The sequence below is a fragment of the Eubalaena glacialis genome, chromosome 10, assembly GCF_028564815.1.
Source record: "Eubalaena glacialis isolate mEubGla1 chromosome 10, mEubGla1.1.hap2.+ XY, whole genome shotgun sequence".
In the NCBI taxonomy this organism is placed as follows: domain Eukaryota; kingdom Metazoa; phylum Chordata; class Mammalia; order Artiodactyla; family Balaenidae; genus Eubalaena; species Eubalaena glacialis.
Genome location: NC_083725.1, coordinates 71,927,150 through 71,946,255, shown reverse-complemented (window position 1 = coordinate 71,946,255; position 19,106 = coordinate 71,927,150). Strand labels below are relative to the sequence as shown.

The following is a 19,106-nucleotide window of genomic DNA, read 5'->3' as shown; positions in this document are numbered from 1 at the left end:
AAGTCTACAGAGTAATCATACCTTCTCAAAATGAGTTTACCAACTGTGCCCACTTGTTCTGATTTCTCTAGACTTTCATGAGTCATCTTATTCAACATCCTCTTGAGATAGCAATATTGATAATATTTCTCAAACGTTTCATGGTGATGGACTCAATTCTATTGATTAATCATTTTCCTCAGTGATTAATCAGTGAGACAAATATCTGGTTGGTTTCGAGAGAGAAAATCTCAATTGGTCCAAATTGGAAAAAATACATAAATATGAAAGATAATACAAAGAGCAATAAAAGAGTGAAGAGTATGAAACAGAGCCAAAGGATCACTTTGGGGACTAGGAGTAAAGACTAGAAACATAGATGTGAGAGGTGTGATTGACAGAATAAAATTTGGATGCTGAAGAGTAAATTGTTCATATTATTATCATGGTTAGTATTGTTATTTATTATTGCAGGCAAAGGCTTTGTGAATACAGATTTATAATTAATTAAAACTAAGACAATCACACATTCTTGTACATTTTGGGAAGAAAAATGACCTGACAATATGCTATAAGAAGATGGAGAGAAAGAAAGAATACTGCATATTAAGAGGTCATAACCCCTGAAAAAGCTCTTCATCTGCAATACCTACCATGTGGTCCAAAAACAGTGCTGCTTCCTTCTTTCTGACTGGCTTCTTGGGCTCAGAAGCAATTCACCACTGGATCTCTCTTCCCTTCTTTACCATTTACCTCTCCATCCTTTTGGGCAATGGCACACTGCTCTTCCTTATTTGGAATGACCACAGTCTTCATGAGCCCATGTACTACTTCCTGGCTATGCTGGCAGGTACAGACCTTGGGATGACACTAACTACAATGCCCTACAGCATCAAGACCAAGCAGATTCAGAGAAGCATTGTTTGCCTATTTTCTGTGCACAGTAGGGCTTGAGGCTTTATTTCAGAATCTTTAGATCTCCAGGATATTTTGGCCTTTCGCATTATTGGAAGAGAAACTTGGTTTTATGCTCACCCGTTCTTTTCAGAGATAGATGAGATTTAAATTATTACATAAAGCTGTAAGTTGACTTGAGCAGATTATATATATTATATATTTTAATATTAGAATATATACATAATACATTCTAATAAATGTCAGTGATCTTGGGGAAAGGGATATAAGAAATAGTGAGATGGGACTTTCCAGATCCTGTATGTAAAGGAAAAAGTACTACTTCAGAAAACGTCAAGATAAGTAGACTAAAATAGCCTGATTCAAACTTGGTTGGTCTGAAAAAACATGTGCAGTTGGAGGTACATTTTGTGTGTCTTATAAAATAGAATTAGAATGATGTATTTATCATCTTCCCATATCTATGTTTTGAATCTAACTGTATTGGAAATGATGTTGTTTTATAAGTAAACAAACCTTGGTGAGGAAAACTAGCAAATGTATACAACTCTAGAAAGCTTACTCCTGAACTTCAGTTTCCCTTAGCAAATCCATATATTTTATTATTAAAGGGAAATTGATACAATTAAAAATTCAATAGAAACCAACCAATTTCCTATCAGCTAGTTAAAGCCAGATCCCCTAGCACACCTTTCCTTCTTCCCAATGGCTGCTAAACATCAATATACTAATTTTTCTTCTTTCCAACTTTCTACTTCCTGATATTTCACCATCTGTTTCTGTCTCTCCTCACTTGCTTCTCACATAAAAGAACTCAGAGCTTTTTTACTTTATGAAACTTTTCTGCTAATGAAAGCAGAAAACCTGGCAAAAGTAATGTTATGCACTGATCGCATAGTTTTTTTCTTCAACCTTCTTAAAAGTCTTTAAGTCTATGCTGTTCATTTTGGTTGAAATATAGTCTACAAAAATACAAAAGATTTAATGAAGCTGGAGAGAAATGTATAAAGTGGGGGAGGGATAAATTAGGAGTTTGGGATTAAATATACACACTACTATATGTAAAATAGATAACCAACAAGAACCTAGTGTATAGCACAGGGAAATAAACTCAATATCTTGTAATAACCTATGATGGAAAAGAATCTAAAAAATAATATATATATATATATATATATATGTATATATATGTGAATCATTTTGCCATACACCTGAAACTACCACAACATTGTAAATCAACCATACTTCAATAAAAATTTTAAAAAAAGAAATATGGTCTACAGTCTGTTGTTAATGCTATAGGTAATGATAACTTATTCATCTACTGTTGGTTCTATGCTACTATATGGAGCTAGTCTGGTCATGAGCATGTGATCTAAAAAGTTAATGTTCATTGCTCTCTGAGGATTGCTGTTTCTTCCTATTTCTAATTTGGTTCTTCTACTTGGACCTCCTCCCCACATCCTATTTTCTGACTGAGAGGTTATATACAAAGCCCAGGAAATAACCAGTTCAGTCTAGATTCTCTCTACCTCACCTAAGGAAATCTCCATACTGATGTCCTATCCAGGCAGTGAGCACTCTAAGAATGTTCCAGCAACTTCAACATGGAAAAACCTTATTTATCATTCTCACTAGAAAAAGCATATATCAGTTGCCTCCACCTTCATTATCCTCTCCCTAAATGCAAGATATATGGACATGCATTGCCTATCAATGAAGAGCCGGAGAATCCCCAATGTAAAAATACCATTTATAAGATTTACTATATTATTTAGCAACATTTATAATCAATAGAGGTTGCAAGTTCGAGGAATTGACTGGCTCTCTTAAGCTAATAAAGGATATTTATTGGAAGAATGTTGGGGTGGAATTCAGAATTATTTGCAAAGTGTCAGGAAATAAAGCATTTCCCATGGAACAAGTAGTAAATATTCATCAATTCTCCTTTCGCAGAAACAAGGCATGGATCTACTGCTGCAGCCATGAACCCCAGTCCTGAGAACACCACTGTCACAGTGTGCATTCTTTACATTTTATTCTTTACATATTAGTTTTGAACCAAGTTATGGGATTCTATTTACATTGTCTTAATCATTCTTGAACCAAGTTGTAGAATCTACATGTTGGAGCCTGAACAAGACTGTGTCCTACATTTGGGGCTTGGGGGGAGCAAAAATTTCATCCTTTTAGCTTCTATGGTAAGGGAGAACTAATTAAAAACTAAATGCTAAGTAATGAGGGATTCCTCCAAATTAAAAGGGATATTTGGATACAGGATCAGCTCTGTAAAACTAATAAATTAGTTAGTTAGATTAGATTCAGTCACTGTGCAACTGGTTAGTGACGGTCCCTGAAAAGTTGGACCTGAGGGTTCTATTCATTGTCGTTTTGGTTGTCTTTCTCTATGTACCACTTTTTTTTATTTTTCTAAGTTGGTATATTGAGTGTATTTCATTTAGGGACATAGTTTTCTAGTTACTTTTGTCATATGGCCTGAAATGAACATCATTCCAGAATATGAACTACGTATAGGCAACCTGCATCCCAACTGACCATTGCAAGGTGGTCAATAGGAGTAAAAAAATAGTTTGGTGGTATTAAAATTTTAAGACATGTAAAAGATTTTTGTAAAAGTGGCAAATGAAATAAATTATATTATTTCCTGAAAAATTATTAGAAAGGGAGTTTCAATGCTATTCCCTTGATTGTTACAGGAAGACAGCCTTCAGCAATAAATGTGTGGTGCAAATTTAGAGGCAATGTGCTAGAAAAAAAAAATAGATATGATACAGAACTCGTACATTCAGAAAAAAACCCAGAGGTATCAATACGAAGAAGTGAATGGGATCAAGTTGAGAAGCTCAAATATACCCATGCAGTAGCAAGGGATGACGTAATATGATTTTACACTCTATTGATCTTTAAACAGCCTGTATCAATTGTCAAAAACCAATGAAGAAAAACAACAGAATAAATATTGAAAATTATGATTTTTTAAAATAAATATACACGTATCGATTTTAATTTTAAATAAAATTCATAGCATATGCATTCTTTTCTATAATTCCTTGTTTTGAACCAAATTTTCATTAATAAATCACTATTTACCTACCGATCCAGTCATATTATAGTTACAGTACAATTTAAGTAAAAACAGTGTCCTTCCAAACAAGTGCAGCTTCAAGACGAGTCTCTTGACCATTCTTACTCTGACCTCACCACCCAGTTTGCCAAACCTAAATCCCTCCTATACAGAACATCTTAAGTTAGTACTGACTTGAAAGCAGGAACCAAGTCTATGCTTTCCTCCTGAGAGATTATTAAGTCAGGACAGTTTATTCCCTATCATATTGTGAGTTCAGGCCGGGTAGTAATTGTTTTTCCCCATCAGTTTATGATCTTCCCAAAGATGATCTATAAACCTCCAAAGCTGTTAATGCAGTCTTTTAAAAAATGTTATTTGTGGGGTGTGGCTAGGGCTGATTTATTTAATTTGTGACAGACTTCAATTTCTCACAGTCATAGCAAACATCCTGCTTCAGCCATTATTCCAAGAACTTAACATGAATTAATTTGTTGCATGTTCATGCCCACTTAGCCGTTCTTAAGAAGGGACAAAAAAAAAAAAAAAAAAAAAAAATCTAAGCAACACACAACACGCTGTTTATGGGCAAAGAATTTGACAATTATTTAACAACTCTGATTTACAAATGAAAAGTGATAGTTTTCAACATTTCATAATTTAAACATGGTAATGAAGATGTTGTAATTTTTCTTTCCTTTCCTTTTATATTTGCCTGAAATCTGAAAAAAAAAAAAATTTTTACCGCTACATTTCCAAGCATTTTACTAAACCTCTTAAAATCTCTGTTCCCTGGGTCTTGTCCTCTTCCCCTTATTTCATGGTGGTTTGTAGGCATGGGCATGGGTGTGTGTGAGTGTGTGCACGTGCGAGTGCATATGTGTGGGTGCGGGTGTCCCCAGAAACACTCTCTAGCCACGTGATCTTCTCCAGGCCTCACCTCAGTCTTCAGTTTCCAGTTTCTCCATCTGCGAAACAAGGTTATTGGATCTTCTCTCTCTCTGTCTCTGTCTCTCTCTCTTAATTAGCATACTGTAAAGTTGACTTGTTCAGGATGCAGAGCATTTCCAACATCCTAAAATAACTTCTTCTCACTATGTTTTATAGTTACACGTTCCATGCCTAACCCCTGACAATCACATTTGTCTTTTCAAAAACATCATAAAACCAAAATTGTATGATGTGTAATTTTTTAAGATTAACTTCTCTCACTTAGCATAATGGCTTTGAAATTCATCTAAGATGTTGTGTTTATCAATAGTTTATTCCCTTTTCATTGTTGAGTAGTATTTCTCATATGGATGTTTCATTACATGGATATTAACTATTTTTCTACCGTTTCTTAATAATTTTCAATTGGCTGGTGTTAGCCTCCACTTATGTTCCGCTTTGACCACCCTTTCCATGTCCATTCCTAAGCCATTTCCATCAGCCAGAAATCTCCCACATCCAAATCTTAAATGCCAGATCCTCCTATCTTTTTACCTCTCTTTCTCACGCACCTTATAGAAATCACGTGTGTCTTGTTGTCTCTGTATTGTATGTATAATTTTCCTCCTTTCTTTATTTTCTGTCCATATTGTGGACACTCCTTCATGAGACCTCTTCCCCAACCACTCCCTTTATCTGACTTCTTACTGATTCCCCTTATAGCATTCAGTAGCCTTGACTTCTCTGATAGCCCACCCAAGCCTCTTGGCATGATTATCAAACGTTATCACTGTTGAACAGCTGGATCCAAAAGTATTGTTGACAGATGGGGCAAGGGAACAAAGCTAGCAAAATGAATTGTAATGAGGATAAACATAGGTACTGCATTTAAAATTAAGATTCAACTCCATAAATGTAAGTGCGAAATACAGGTATTTTTAAGGTGGCTTAAAAGCTTAGGTGTAGAACCTGGATGCTCACACGAGTTCAGGGTGTAACAATAATAGAATAAAGTCAGTTATGTGGTCCTAACTTACTGCTACTACTCAATGCCCTGAGAGCTTCAAACTGTTATCTAATCGATCCTCCTACAAATTCTTTGAGTTACTTTTCATTAAAACTCCTAATATACAAATGAAAAGACTGAGACTTAGGTGGGTTTCTTAGGTAGGTTAAATATTTTATCCAAAATCATACATTGTGGAACTTAATAAGATATATCCATAAAAAAAGAGTTTGTGATGCAAGTGAGGTGTTTTGGTCAGATGAACATAAGTAGAATATTCTGTCCATCTGTCACACGTTAAAAGGGACCTTGCGTATCTGCTGAAGACTTGAGTGAGGGGTACATAACTCAAGCTGTCATATCTGAAAGATGTATGAGGGTGGGTGACCCTAAAAAGAAGGAGAAGGAGGTTGGCAAGGCTATGTTTATGAGAGTATATGTAAGACCTACATTATGCTTGTCTGTGTGAAGGGGCTATATTTATGAATAGAGTGTGTGTAAAAGTGTGCAGGTTTGTTCCTAAGTCCTCTGGTGTGCCTAGAGGTATCAACTTCTTTTGGCTCACAGGTGTCTATTCCTCTATTATATCTCTATGCCTGGGTGTATCTACTTTCCTGAATCTCAGTGATAAGTTTGTATCATACTGAATATCTAATAAATATCTGAGGGATCATTTAAAGTTTATCCATTCTCCAAAATTCATTAAGTGTCTAAACTGCACCGGGTCCTACAATAGGGCTGGAGAAACAAAGGTAAATAAAATATCCCTAATTATCCCTTTAGGGCTGTGTAGCCTAGTTAGGGAGAAAGAAATGAAAATACAGAATTGAAATATGTCAAAATAAACTATAAGAAATGCAGCATATTTATCAGAAGCTTCTGGGAGCATAGAAAAGATGGTCAGCTCACACTGCCAGGGGCAGATAAGAAAGAGTTAACTGATAAGAAGTGACTTTAAAAGAGAAAATGTACCAGGAATTCTCTTTCCGTATCTCCTCATCATGTTGTCATGGTGAAACAGATGAATACAACAAATAAATTTTAAAAGGTAATATAAGGCTTCCCTGGTGGCGCAGTGGTTGAGAGTCTGCCTGCCAGTGCAGGGGACACGGGTTCGAGCCCTGGTCTGGGAGGATCCCACATGCCGCGGAGCAACTGGGCCCGTGAGCCACGATTACTGAGCCTGCGCGGCTCCGCAACAAGAGAGGCCACGATAGTGAGAGGCCCGCGCACCGCGATGAAGAGTGGCCCCCGCTTGCCGCAACTAGAGAAAGCCCTCGCACAGAAACGAAGACCCAACACAGCCATAAATAAATAAATAAATAAATTTAAAAAATAATCTGTTAAAAAAAAAAAAGGTAATATACATGCTAGTTAGATGTTTTAGCCTATATCTGTCTTTGAGTGCTGAAAATGCATCCATTAACCTGTTATTAAATATGAATAGAGGTAGGAATCTATTCATACAAAAGTACTGGAGAGAGGAAAACAAGAGTGACAAGATCATCTAATCTAGAAGAACTGAAGTTTAAGGTAAAGAAAATGAGTGGGTAGATAACATATCTTTATAAAAGTGGCATTTTGAGGAAAAAATAATAATCCTTATTCTGAGTTCCTTTATATAAAATAATTAAAATCTATTGTGGGAAGTTATAAGGAAGTGCGTTTTTAGATCAATATAGGAAAGACATTTCAACAATCAGAGTTGTACACTAATGGAACAGGCTATCTCACAGATTGCCCACTATGATAAATATCCGAGAAAAAGCAGCAAATTTATTTACTATCATTTTAAATATCCAGGCAAAATGCAGAGGACTGTACAAAGCTCTAAATGATCTATGAACCTGAGATTCTCAAATCCTTCACTACTTAACTTACTTGAAAAATTTTATACATTAGCATATATCATACTCCTATCGGAAATCTCTGTACATTACTGGGAATTTCCCTTTGGACTTTGTTCTTTCTGCTTCTTTGAGAAATAGCTTTTGTTTTTGATTTACCTGATAGAATCACATCCGTTTTCAAAGTCTACCTCAAATAAATAAGCACAATATGTTCTCTACTCTTTTTTTTTTTTTTAATTTTTAAAAATTATTTATATATTTATTTTTATTGGAGTATAATTGCTTTACAATGTTGTGTTAGTTTCTGCTGTACAATGAAGTGAATCAGCTATATGCATACATATATCCCCTCCCTCTTGGATCTGCCTCCCACCTCCCCCTGCCCACCTCAATCCCACCCATCTAGGTCATCACAGAGCACGGAGCTGAGCTCCCTGTGCTATATAGCAGGTTCCCACCAGCTATCTATTTTACACTTGGTAGTGTATATATGTCAATCCTAATCTCCCAATTCATCCCACCCTCCCCTTCCCCCGCTGTGTTCACATGTCTGTTCTCTACCTTTTTAGATTTGCACTGAACTTTGTTTCTAAGGAAGAAACTTTGTTCTTCTTTGTAACATATATACACTCCAAATGATCGATACATAAAGTACTTATCCATGAAAACTAGGACCTAGTCTTCTAAAAACTTCTAGAATAAAACCACATCTTAGCATATGGGAGAAGAGAGGCTTATCTCACACCCACCCATGAGTCAATCAATAGAGCAGTGTGTCTGTCCATTGGCACATGGTTCCCAAAAGCTCTGAGTCAGACTTCTCCTGGGCATTCTGCTACTCACCACATGGATATAGAATGCATGGCTTCTCTTGAATAAATGTTACGTTTGCCATGCTTTTCTGTGGAAGGGACTAACCTTCTCTACCTCTTTTCAGAGAAAGACTGATGTAAACCCTTGATGATATTATTCCATTCTTTTATTTTCACTTCTACCCATACATGATCCTCATGTCTTTGCTCCAACTCCCTATACCCTCAACATACACAAGCAGGATGATTCAAAGATAATACACTACTAGTAATAGTAATAATAATATAATTATTCTGGCTGACTCTATGTACAAAGCACTGCTCATATGTTAATCCATTGTTAACTCTGTGAGTCAGGGGCTATTTTAACCTCCTTTCTACAGATGAGAAGCACAGAGACACAGAATAATATCCCAAGATCAAGCTGTTAGTAAATAGTGGAGGGAAAATATCAATGCACCTGTTTTGCTCCAGAATATATGCTTTTAACTACTGTGCAACAATACATATAAGAAACCTTTTTCAAAGCCTAAATTATTTGTTCTGGAATAAGATCCAGTTTGAGGTGAGAGAAGATAGATTCAACCTATTTAGTTGTATAATATTTATTATGGAGTTTGGTAATATTTTGGCACTCCAGGTCTTATTCTCACTCCTTAAGCACAATAAATATATGCTTCTTTATGCCTTTGATTTTACAGTCAATACTCCTGTTGTTTTTGGACAGAAGGTTTTGAGATAATGCTAAACACTAGTGACTAGTATGGCAGAGACAGTGCAGATCCCTGAAATCTACGTGCTCCTCTATCTGTTCCATCAGCCCTTATGATTAACTTGGCCATGTGACTGGTTCTGGCTAAAGGAATATGAAGGTAATAATGTGTTCCTGGCAAAGTCAGGGGTGCCTTCTCATCATGCTCTCTCTCTCTCTCTCTCTCTCTCTCTCCCTGTCTCTCCTTCCGTGTGAGAGGAAGAAAAGGATTCTGAGGTAGAGAATTTAAATGCTGGAAAGAGTCCGGATTCCTGTGCCTCTGCTTGGAGGTGAGCACCCAGGAGAACTACCTAATAACTATTATCTGCCTGTGACATCAGCAATAAATAAACCCGAATTGTATGAGAAACTGCCTAAAATTAATGAAGCAAATCATGGGTCTGATATCATGCATTTGTATTTGTTTATGACTTATTTGTTTCCTTTTACTCCAATCCTACTTTCTGTTAACAATGCCATTTAAAATTCTCGCCTAGGATAAAGAGACTATCGCTTCCAGACCTCCAAAAATGGAAAAGATTTTCTTAGTTCTTTCCCAACATTTGCCCATTTCCTCAAGGTCACCTAAATTGATCATCATTCATGAACTGTAAGGAATCATTGCGCTTTATCTAAATACATTGTTGCATCCTTATGCATTAGACATTTGAACTTTGACCCGGATTTCTGAATAGATTTAAGACAAAGGCCTCTGCAGTGTTTTACCAGTCACACCCAGAGTGACTAACACCAAGAACCTTCTACTTTAATCTCACAGACATCCCTAGCCCTCCCAGTTTGGATCTCTAGCCCATTTTGTTATCTCTACATGTCCCCGTGGGCAGTGCTGCCATTCTGGCCAACATCAGGAAGGAACCCTTCCTTGATGAGCCTGTGTTCCTTTCCATGTGGATTTAAATGCATCTGGTCTTTACCTTCCCCATCCTCCCCACAGTCATGGGTCCTGTGTTTGAATGCCTCAGAGCTTATCTTTTAAGCCTATGCCCAATAATGCTTCCTCCTTAGATTATCCTTTATGGAATCCTCTGTACTGACAACCAAATCCTTTGACTACCATGTGGTTATCTGCTACTCCCTGCATTATGCCTCCATCTTTATTACCAGAGTCTCCTGAACTGTTAGTATCAGAATCATGCGTTGTTATGTCCCGCCTATTCTTTTCTACTATCCTAGATCAAATGGCTTTTCATTTCTTGCTCCCACCGTCTCTGTCCTCTTGCCTCCATGACGTGATCCACTTAGCCTGTGCTTATGTCTGGACTAATAATTGGTGCGGATTTATGCTAGGGTTGCTCACCATAATATAGGGCCCACTGTCCACTATTCTTCCCTATGCACTGATTTGGAGAAGAATCGTTTCTGGAAAACATTTGTAAGCTTTCTGATTCACTCTGCTTAGCAATTTCAGCTTAAACCTGTAAGCATAAGGATAACTTCTTCTCTGATTTAATGTTCCACAGCCGGTTGGACCTCAGTTAAAACCTGAGCGATCATGTGAAAGACTGAGAATGTCAGTGGGAATCACAATGATAAAAAAGACAGGGCTTTCCCCGTGGCGCAGTGGTTGAGAATCTGCCTGCTAATGCAGGGGACACGGGTTCGAGCCCTGGTCTGGGAAGACCCACATGCTGCGGGGCAACTAGGCCCGTGAGCCACAACTACTGACCTTGCGCGTCTGGAGCCTGTGCTCCGCAACAAGAGAGGCCACGATAGTGAGAGGCCTGCGCGTCTGGAGCCTGTGCTCCACAACAAGAGAGGCCACGATAGTGAGAGGCCTGCGCGTCTGGAGCCTGTGCTCCGCAACAAGAGAGGCCACGATAGTGAGAGGCCCTCGCACCGCGATGGAGAGTGGCCCCCGCTTGCCGCAACTAGAGAAAGCCCTCGCACAGAAACGAAGACCCAACACAGCCAAAAATAAATAAATAAATTTTTAAAAAAAGACAAAAAATATATATATATAGTCTTTTAATTAGTGTATTATATTCTCCGACACATATCTGGAAGATTTGTTTAGAAAATTAGGCTGCTGCTGTTGCTATGACCATTAGAAGGAAGGAAATACCGATGGAGTTACTAGGCTAAGATGGGTGGAGCCTCCATATGGGGGAGTGTTGAAGGGGGTCTCTTGATTGAAGGTGGGCGCCCCCACCTTGCAGAGAGAAGGTATCTGGGTACGTCTCCCAGCTTCCCTTTTCCCCGGTAATGTCCCCTGAGATAATGGCTAATAGTAAAGCAAGGGATAGTAAAACATCACCTTGCATTTTCAAAATGTCACAGACCTTCAAAATAATTTTAGATATTAATCTGTCTTTATTTATTCCAGGATTTCAGAAAGGACAATATTACCTTCAATTTAACATAATGGAAAGAGCTTTTTCAAGAGATACACAAATATTGAATCTCTTTCCTCACCCCTCTGTTCCTCTTTCCCGCTCTCCCTCTCCACCACAGCTTCCCTCACCCCATATATCAGAAGTATATTCTGCAAAGATTCACACCAGACTGCTAAGGCTGGTTTCCTTTAGGGAGAGGAATGAGATTAGGAAGGTAGGGTTGCATAAGAACTTTCAATTTTTAATTTTTATGCATTTGTATTGCTAGAGTATTCTATAAATGAAATTATTTTCTAGCTATACAATGCTTAAATATTTTATTGCATATTCTGAGTTATACCTTACTCACTTGGAAAAGGGGGATAAATGCTTGCTGCATAGTTTAATGACTCAGTGAGATATTACATGTAAAGTTCAGATCAGTAAATGATATGCTGAAGGTGCTTAAAATATATATATTAAAAGGTAATATTTATAAGGTTCTTACTTTATGCTAGTCACTATAATAAGTATGTCGATGCATTAGATAATTAAGGTCTAATTTAAACACTAGATGGGAGACACTATTATACCAATTTCATGCTGAAGATCTCTGGACTCATACAAGTTAATTAAATTTCTCAATGTCATATGTATGTTTCAAAGACTGAACTCAAACTGTAGTTTGTCTAATTTTGGATAATGCCCTCCTACACATTACACTATTCTGATATTTTGAAAATTATTATTCTGTGGTTATTATGAGGATATTAAAACACAAAGAAGGCAGGGTTTACTCCCCCCAAAGCATCTCAAAATTAAGCTAAGCCATTAACAGAGACTTGCAAGTAGTCTGGGGACCACAGGGGGGCAGCAGAGTTGTACTTCCACTTTAGTTCAACCCTGAATACACATATCAACACACACACACACACACACACACACACACACACACACGGAGACCTGAGCACTTACATACTATTCTACATGCTAAGCTTTTTGCTTACATTTATGAATGAATGAATATGATAGATGATAGATAGATAGATAGATGAATAGATGAATGGGTAGATGAAGTAAATGCTTCCCTTCCTGATTGTCTCCTTACCCTGTTTAAAAAGCCCAGGTCTCACACTTACCTGGCAAGAGAGATACCATGATCACAAAGGTGGTTTTCCGAGGGCAAGGCTTATCCATTGCACTCTGGATGTGCTGACCCCTGCAATTTCCCCAAATGTGGGAAACTCGACTGCATAATTTGTGCTAATGGGGGCAGGACAGGAGGAAAGCCCCAGGTCTCAGATCTGAGATACCGGCCTTATTTAATTCATCAGTGCCTAGGTTAAATTCTGATGTCAAAGGAAATCAAAAGATTTGGGGAAAAAAAAACAATTTCTGACCGACAACTCATGCTTCATAGATGATTGAACTAAAAAGTTTCAGGAGCATTTAATAAGTAACGAATGGTATGAGATCACTTGTATGTGGAATCTAAAAAAATAATTCAAATGAGTGTATATGCAAAACAAAAAGAGACTCACAGATATAGAAAACAAACCAGAGGTTACCAAAGGGAAGAGGGAAGGGGGCACAAATTAGGAATACAGGATTAAGAGATACAAACTACTATGTATGAAATAGATAAGCAACAAGGACATACAGCACAGCAGAGGGAATTACATCCATTATCTTGTAATAACTTTGAATGTAGTATAATCCATAAAAATACTGAATCACTATGCTGTACATCTGAAACTAATATAATCTTAGAAATCAACTATGGTTCAATATAAAAAGAAAAAGAAAAAAATAGGGCATGAATTCTAACGACTCCTCTTTCCCTGAATCTGAGATCACAGGTTCTCAACACTTTCAGTCTCTCTCCTACTGTGTCAGCTGCGGAAGTAGACAGGAGTGTTGAACTTGGTAGACAAAGAACAGTATGTCAACCCCCAAAGTCACAGTCCTAAACTCTTCAAGTCTTTCCTCACCCTGAAGGTGGACCAGGGTCACTCTCTGCTGACTTTAAAGGACAAGAAAAGGACTTGTTTGCACTTTTTGTATGAGAAAAAATATTACCTCCAGGCAGTGGTTTTTTGGGGACCACTAATTCTTTACGGAGATTCCTACCTGAGGATGGCTAAACAGGAGCTACAGGACCTCAGACTACTCATTCCATCCAGTCCCCACTGTTAGAAAGACCCAAGCTCCTGTTTTTGATTTAAGCTCTTTTTGATTATTAACAATTAAATTCTGACCTCCATCCCGACCCTGCTCTAGTCACTATTTGGAACATTAACTATGTGTTGTCCACTGTTTACTATCCTATAGTCAGGGTCAGGAGGTTGTCACTGGAAAACTCTGCAATGCCTTTCCTTGATTTTTTACCATGTGTCAGGCATTGGATTAGGTGCTATATATACATTATCACATAACTGTGTTCGTTTTATAATATTTACATTATTGATAAAAAAACTAAGGCCTAGTGATGATAGCTTTTATTTTCTGAACTTGTACGGCTTTCTCTTTTATTCACCATAATGTAACTTTCCCAGACACTAACAATTAAAAGCTATTGTGAATTTACACAAACACAACCAAGTTGTTGTGAAATTAAATCTATTGTCAATTTATGGGGAAAAAATTATGCACTTTCCCCACTAAGTCACTGAAGCAAGAGAAACAAGAAAAAATTGAAATAGTAAATTTTTCAGTGATTCCTTTACTATCATGTAAAGACAAGCATGTGGACCTGGGAGGAAAGGTATGGTCCATGTCGGGTGTGGGGTGAGACAAGGGTTTGTATGGTATGGCATATAGTGCAAAGACCTCACCATCACTTTGAGAGCAGAGAGCTCTTTAAGGGCTAAGGCACACAAAAAGGGATGCAAGGTATATACAGACCTCTGAGTGTCATTCCTTTTCTTAGGGGGAGAAGAGTCATAGACTGAGTTTGTGGACTATGAGCCCTTTCTCCTCTCTCCCACTTAGCATCCAGGTCAGAATGATATGGCTTGTCCTGCCCCTGTGCTAGGCTGACTCACTTCAAGGCCCAGGCACGGGAGGGGCTCTATGAGGTCTCCGATAACACTATCTGTAGGGCCAGGACCCAGGACAGGGCAGCTTCTCCCTCCCAGCCCCTGAGCAGGGTTTGCTTATTTCTGTATTCAAATGCCATATTTATTTTTAAGGAGCTAACCAGGAGCCCACCCAGCCTGGCTGTGGCATGGAAACTACCTAAGATATTTTAGATTCCATCTGTTCCTTCTCTCAGAAAGACCACAGTTCAAGGCAAAGGGGCTCAGGGAAAGTGCATTGGAGAGCAAGTCAGGAGCTTCGAGTCCTAGCCTGGGCATTTCTATGACAAATTATATCATACTGAGAAAGTCCCCATCCTTCTCTGTGCTTCAAATTTCTCTTTTATAAACAACAGGCTAGAGTAAATGGTCCTTCTGCCAGGAGAGAATTTCTGTTGATTAAATTCAGAAGTTCCCTCAACTCTTAAACCAGGACTTCTTTGAACCCAGTACTAGCAAGACATCCTCAGGTCCTCTCATTCTTCTTTAACAAGGCCCACTGGGTACTAGCTGTGTGTGTGCTGGCTCACTTGTGCATGTGGAGAAGAGAGAATGCCCTTCTTCCCTCTCTTCTCATACCTTTAGGAAAGAACTTGACACCCTTCCCACTTAACCATCACCACTAACTCATTTCAGAGATTCAACCCTTTACTGGAGGGAAGTCTTAGGCGGTAGAGAGCAGTGGTTAAGAGAACAGACTGTGGAGCCAGACGGCCTGAGTGGCTGAACTCAGCAGCTCTTTGTATCTATATGACTCAGTTCTCTCACCTGTAAAATGGGGTTTTAACATCCTCATAAGATTGTTCTGACATTGAGAGAGTTAATATATGCCAAGTAGTGGCTTATATATGCTACGTACTCTTAGAGACCTTTGTTATTTTTATTGTGTCGAACGTGCTACAGCAGACCACTATTTTATTCTGCACTTTACATCAGTTCATTTATAACAGTAATAATAAAATAACTGACATTTATTGAAGGCTTACTAATGTGCCAGACATTGCAGTAAGGATTTTGCATAACTTATATCATTTAACATATTTCTCTGAGGTCAGGGAAGAGTATACCAAGTAGAGAAAGGGTGGTGATTATGATTATTGTCTTCGTTTAAGTAGTTGGCTTTGTGAAGTCAAGGACGTGACTCTCTGGTTCACTGTTATGTCACCAGCACATGTTGCAAAGCATGCAATTTGGGTTTAACAAATGTATGAATACTCCAATATGGAAAGGTTATCTTCTGAAACAGGGATTTGAGTTATACTATGTGACAAAGGGTTAAAGGATTTTCATTTGCATAAGAACTTTGTAAATATTATGATGTCTAACAAAAACAGGGGCTCAGTGGAAAAGCCATGAGTGCCTCCTTGTGTTAGAAAGTGCTTCACCCACGATAGTATGAAACAGGGATGTTTCAGAAGGGATTCCTACCCTAAGCAGAAGGTAGTTCTTGATGAATGCCTAGACTCACATAGCTCTGTGAAGGCCTATGCCATTACATTTTATTCTCTGTTTCCCCATCATATACACGATGATGGATGCACATGAGAAAAGGCTCTCCCCACACTTCTTTTTTTTTTTTCACAAATTTGTTTATTTATTCATTTATTTAATTTTTGGCTGCATTGGGTCTTCGCTGCTGCACATGGGTTTTCTTTAGTTGCTGAGAGGAGGGGTTACTCTTTTTTGCGGTGCGCGGGCTTCTCATTGCAGTGGCTTCTCTTGTTGCGGAGCACAGGCTCTAGGTGCACGGGCTTCAGTAGTTGTGGCACGCAGGCTTCAGTAGCTGTGGCTCGTGGGCTCCAGAGCGCAGGCTTAGTAGTTGTGGCGCATGGGCTTAGTTGCTCCGCAGCATGTGGGATCTTCCCGGACCAGGGCTGGAACCTGTGTCCCCTGCATTGGCAGGAGGATTCTTAACCACTGTGCCACCAGGGAAGTCCTCCCCACACTTCTTGATTGGATGAATCAAACTATCAAGGGGATGTCTTGAGGCAAATTGGGAACCAGAGCTAGAAAGAGTTCCAAGTGAAGTGAAAACCACAACATTCTCTCCCCATTCAGGGCTCCAGCAGATGGGAATTTAGGGCTTTGTGAAGCCTGGCTGAAAATCAGGAACCCCATAGGACATGCATAGGAAAGAGACCCAGTGCCCACATGGAGCTGGTTTCCTTCATGTGACAGGGAGCCCCCTGCTCCAAACCTCCAGAGCCCTTCTCTTCAATCTGTCCTATCAGAATGTCCTCACCTCCATCCAGAAACTGTTTTTCCCCGTCTGTGCCCCTCTTAGTTGAAGGAGTTTCCCATGAGGAGACCCTCCCAGCATCCAGAGACTGGTCCTCAGCTTCTTACTCTCAGTTTCCCGAATCCAGTTGCCCAGGGTTCCTTCCTTGGCTCCTGCTGTTGACCTTGATCCTCCCTCCTGCCCCTGAACCCTGCTGAGATGATCCATTTGATGAGTATGGCTCCTTCAAGAAATACTTCACTTGTTAACGGCTTATCCCCAAATCCCATTCTAAATATCCAACATCACTATAAGTAAGAGAGAATGAAGAGGAATATGGGGGAATAAGGAGAGAGAGAGAGTGAATAGGAGAGTATGGGAGAAGCTGGACAGGATTAATGGATGATAAAATCTACTACTATTTATTAAGAACTTTTCTAAAGCCTAATTAAATAAGCTACTGCTTCACAGACAGTGTGTCATATTTCTTTCCAACCTCATACTAACTCCATAAGATGGATACAATTATTATCCCTGTTTTTAGATGACAAGACTAAGCTCAGAGGAATCAAAGAATTTGCCTAAGGTCAGACATGTAAGAGACAATGCTAGTTCTTGGACCCGAAGTCAGACACTGGATCTACTGCTCACAAGCCCTTTGCTGCACTGTTGAGGAGCATTAGATGGATAGGCCTAGGAAAGCAGGGAACGGGGCTCTGGTTGAAGGAGGCAGGCATGGAGAAGTCCGTGACTATAACTTTGGGAGCAGGAGTTTCTTAGGGCTTGAACTTCAGCGCACTTTGACTCAGCAAACCCGAGGTCCTCATGGGGACACTGGGAGCTGGGGTGCAAGATGTGTCTATCAGAGGTCACAGAGAGGGCAGGGCCAAGGCTAGCTGTCAGCTATCAGAGTCCAGAAGGGCTACAGGTCTGTGGGCTCAGATAGGTGGTTAGGGCAGGTTGGCGGCTCCGGGTGGAGACATGAGTCTCAGGGCAGATAGACTGAGTACAGAAGCGAGCACGGGAAAGGGGAGGGAGGCACAGCATAGCAGCAATTTACATTTTACCACCACGTGAGACTCCCCATCCCCTCAACAAGGGGCAAAGAACTTAGTCCTGACATCTGTAAAATAAGAGTAATAATTACATCTATCTTATGAGGTTATGGAGGGTCAAAAGAGATACACACTGTCTGGACCAGTAACAGCAATTCAGGCCAGAGCTATGGGTTCCCTAGGGACCAGATGTCTCAAAGCAGCAGGTAAGTTCTAGAAAATAACACCAATCTCTCTTAAATATGTAGAGACTCTCAAAGCCCAATATATCATTTAACAATGGCCTGGGGGCTTCCTTGGTGGCGCAGTGGTTGAGAATCTGCCTGCCAATGCAGGGGACGCGGGTTCGAGCCCTGGTCTGGGAAGATCCCACGTGCCGCAGAGCAACTAGGCCCGTGAGCCACAATTACTGAGCCTGCGCGTCTGGAGCCTGTGCTCCGCAACAAGAGAGGCCGCGATAGTGAGAGGCCCGCGCACCGTGAGGAAGAGTGGCCCCCACTTGCCGCAACAAGAGAAAGCCCTTGCACAGAAACAAAGACCCAATGCAGCCATAAAACAAACAAACAAACAAACAAACAAACAAAAAGAACAATGGTCTGAGATGTCGTGTGAGAGGAGCCTTCCCCTCCCTCAGGAGGGCTATCTTCCCAGGTACTGTGGTCAAAGTCCAGAGCTTAGCTTTAAGGCTGAAACACCTGAAGCCACAGGTGCAGATGAAGGCAGCAGACAGCAAGTTTGCACTTTAAGAAAACCTCACTTCACATAGAGCATGTACAACCCTAGATTCTGAAGCGTAAGAGATCCACTAAGAATCTGACCAGAAGTTGAACAGGAAACAAGATGATTAAGGAACTAGAGACCACAAGAAAAATATTTGAAAAAACAGAGGAGATTTAGACTAGAGAAAAATTAAAAGAGGATGGGAATTAATACTTACTGAAATGTTTCTATATGTCAGGTACCATTCTAGGGTATTTAAATAGTCTCATTTAATATGGTGAAGTATATATCATGAAACATATATATATATAATATGTGAAGTTTATATCATGAAACATGATATATATAATATGTATATATAAGTATATATAATAT

The 19,106-nt window shown here is 39.3% G+C and overlaps 1 protein-coding gene and 1 non-coding gene across 2 annotated transcripts; both read left to right on the top strand.

The window, feature by feature from the left end:
* The first annotated feature begins 633 nt into the window (after positions 1–633).
* LOC133099877 (olfactory receptor 51B4-like) lies at positions 634–10,463 on the top strand. The gene is made up of 2 exons (XM_061203724.1): positions 634–881; positions 10,355–10,463. The coding sequence occupies exons 1-2, from the start codon at positions 634–636 to the stop codon at positions 10,461–10,463; spliced, it is 357 nt and encodes a 118-aa protein (XP_061059707.1).
* A 2,329-nt stretch (positions 10,464–12,792) lies between these two features.
* Positions 12,793–12,956, top strand: LOC133100218 (U1 spliceosomal RNA). The gene has a single exon (XR_009702455.1). It is a non-coding gene; the product is annotated as a U1 spliceosomal RNA (small nuclear RNA).
* Positions 12,957–19,106: the final 6,150 nt, after the last annotated feature.

Bases quoted from the DNA above. Each gene is read 5' to 3' on its own strand.
- LOC133099877 (XM_061203724.1), top strand. From the start codon at position 634: ATGTGGTCCAAAAACAGTGCTGCTTCCTTCTTTCTGACTGGCTTCTTG. The intron at 882-10,354 runs GCAGATTCAGAG...CTTCCTCCTTAG, and splicing joins CCCTACAGCATCAAGACCAA to ATTATCCTTTATGGAATCCT.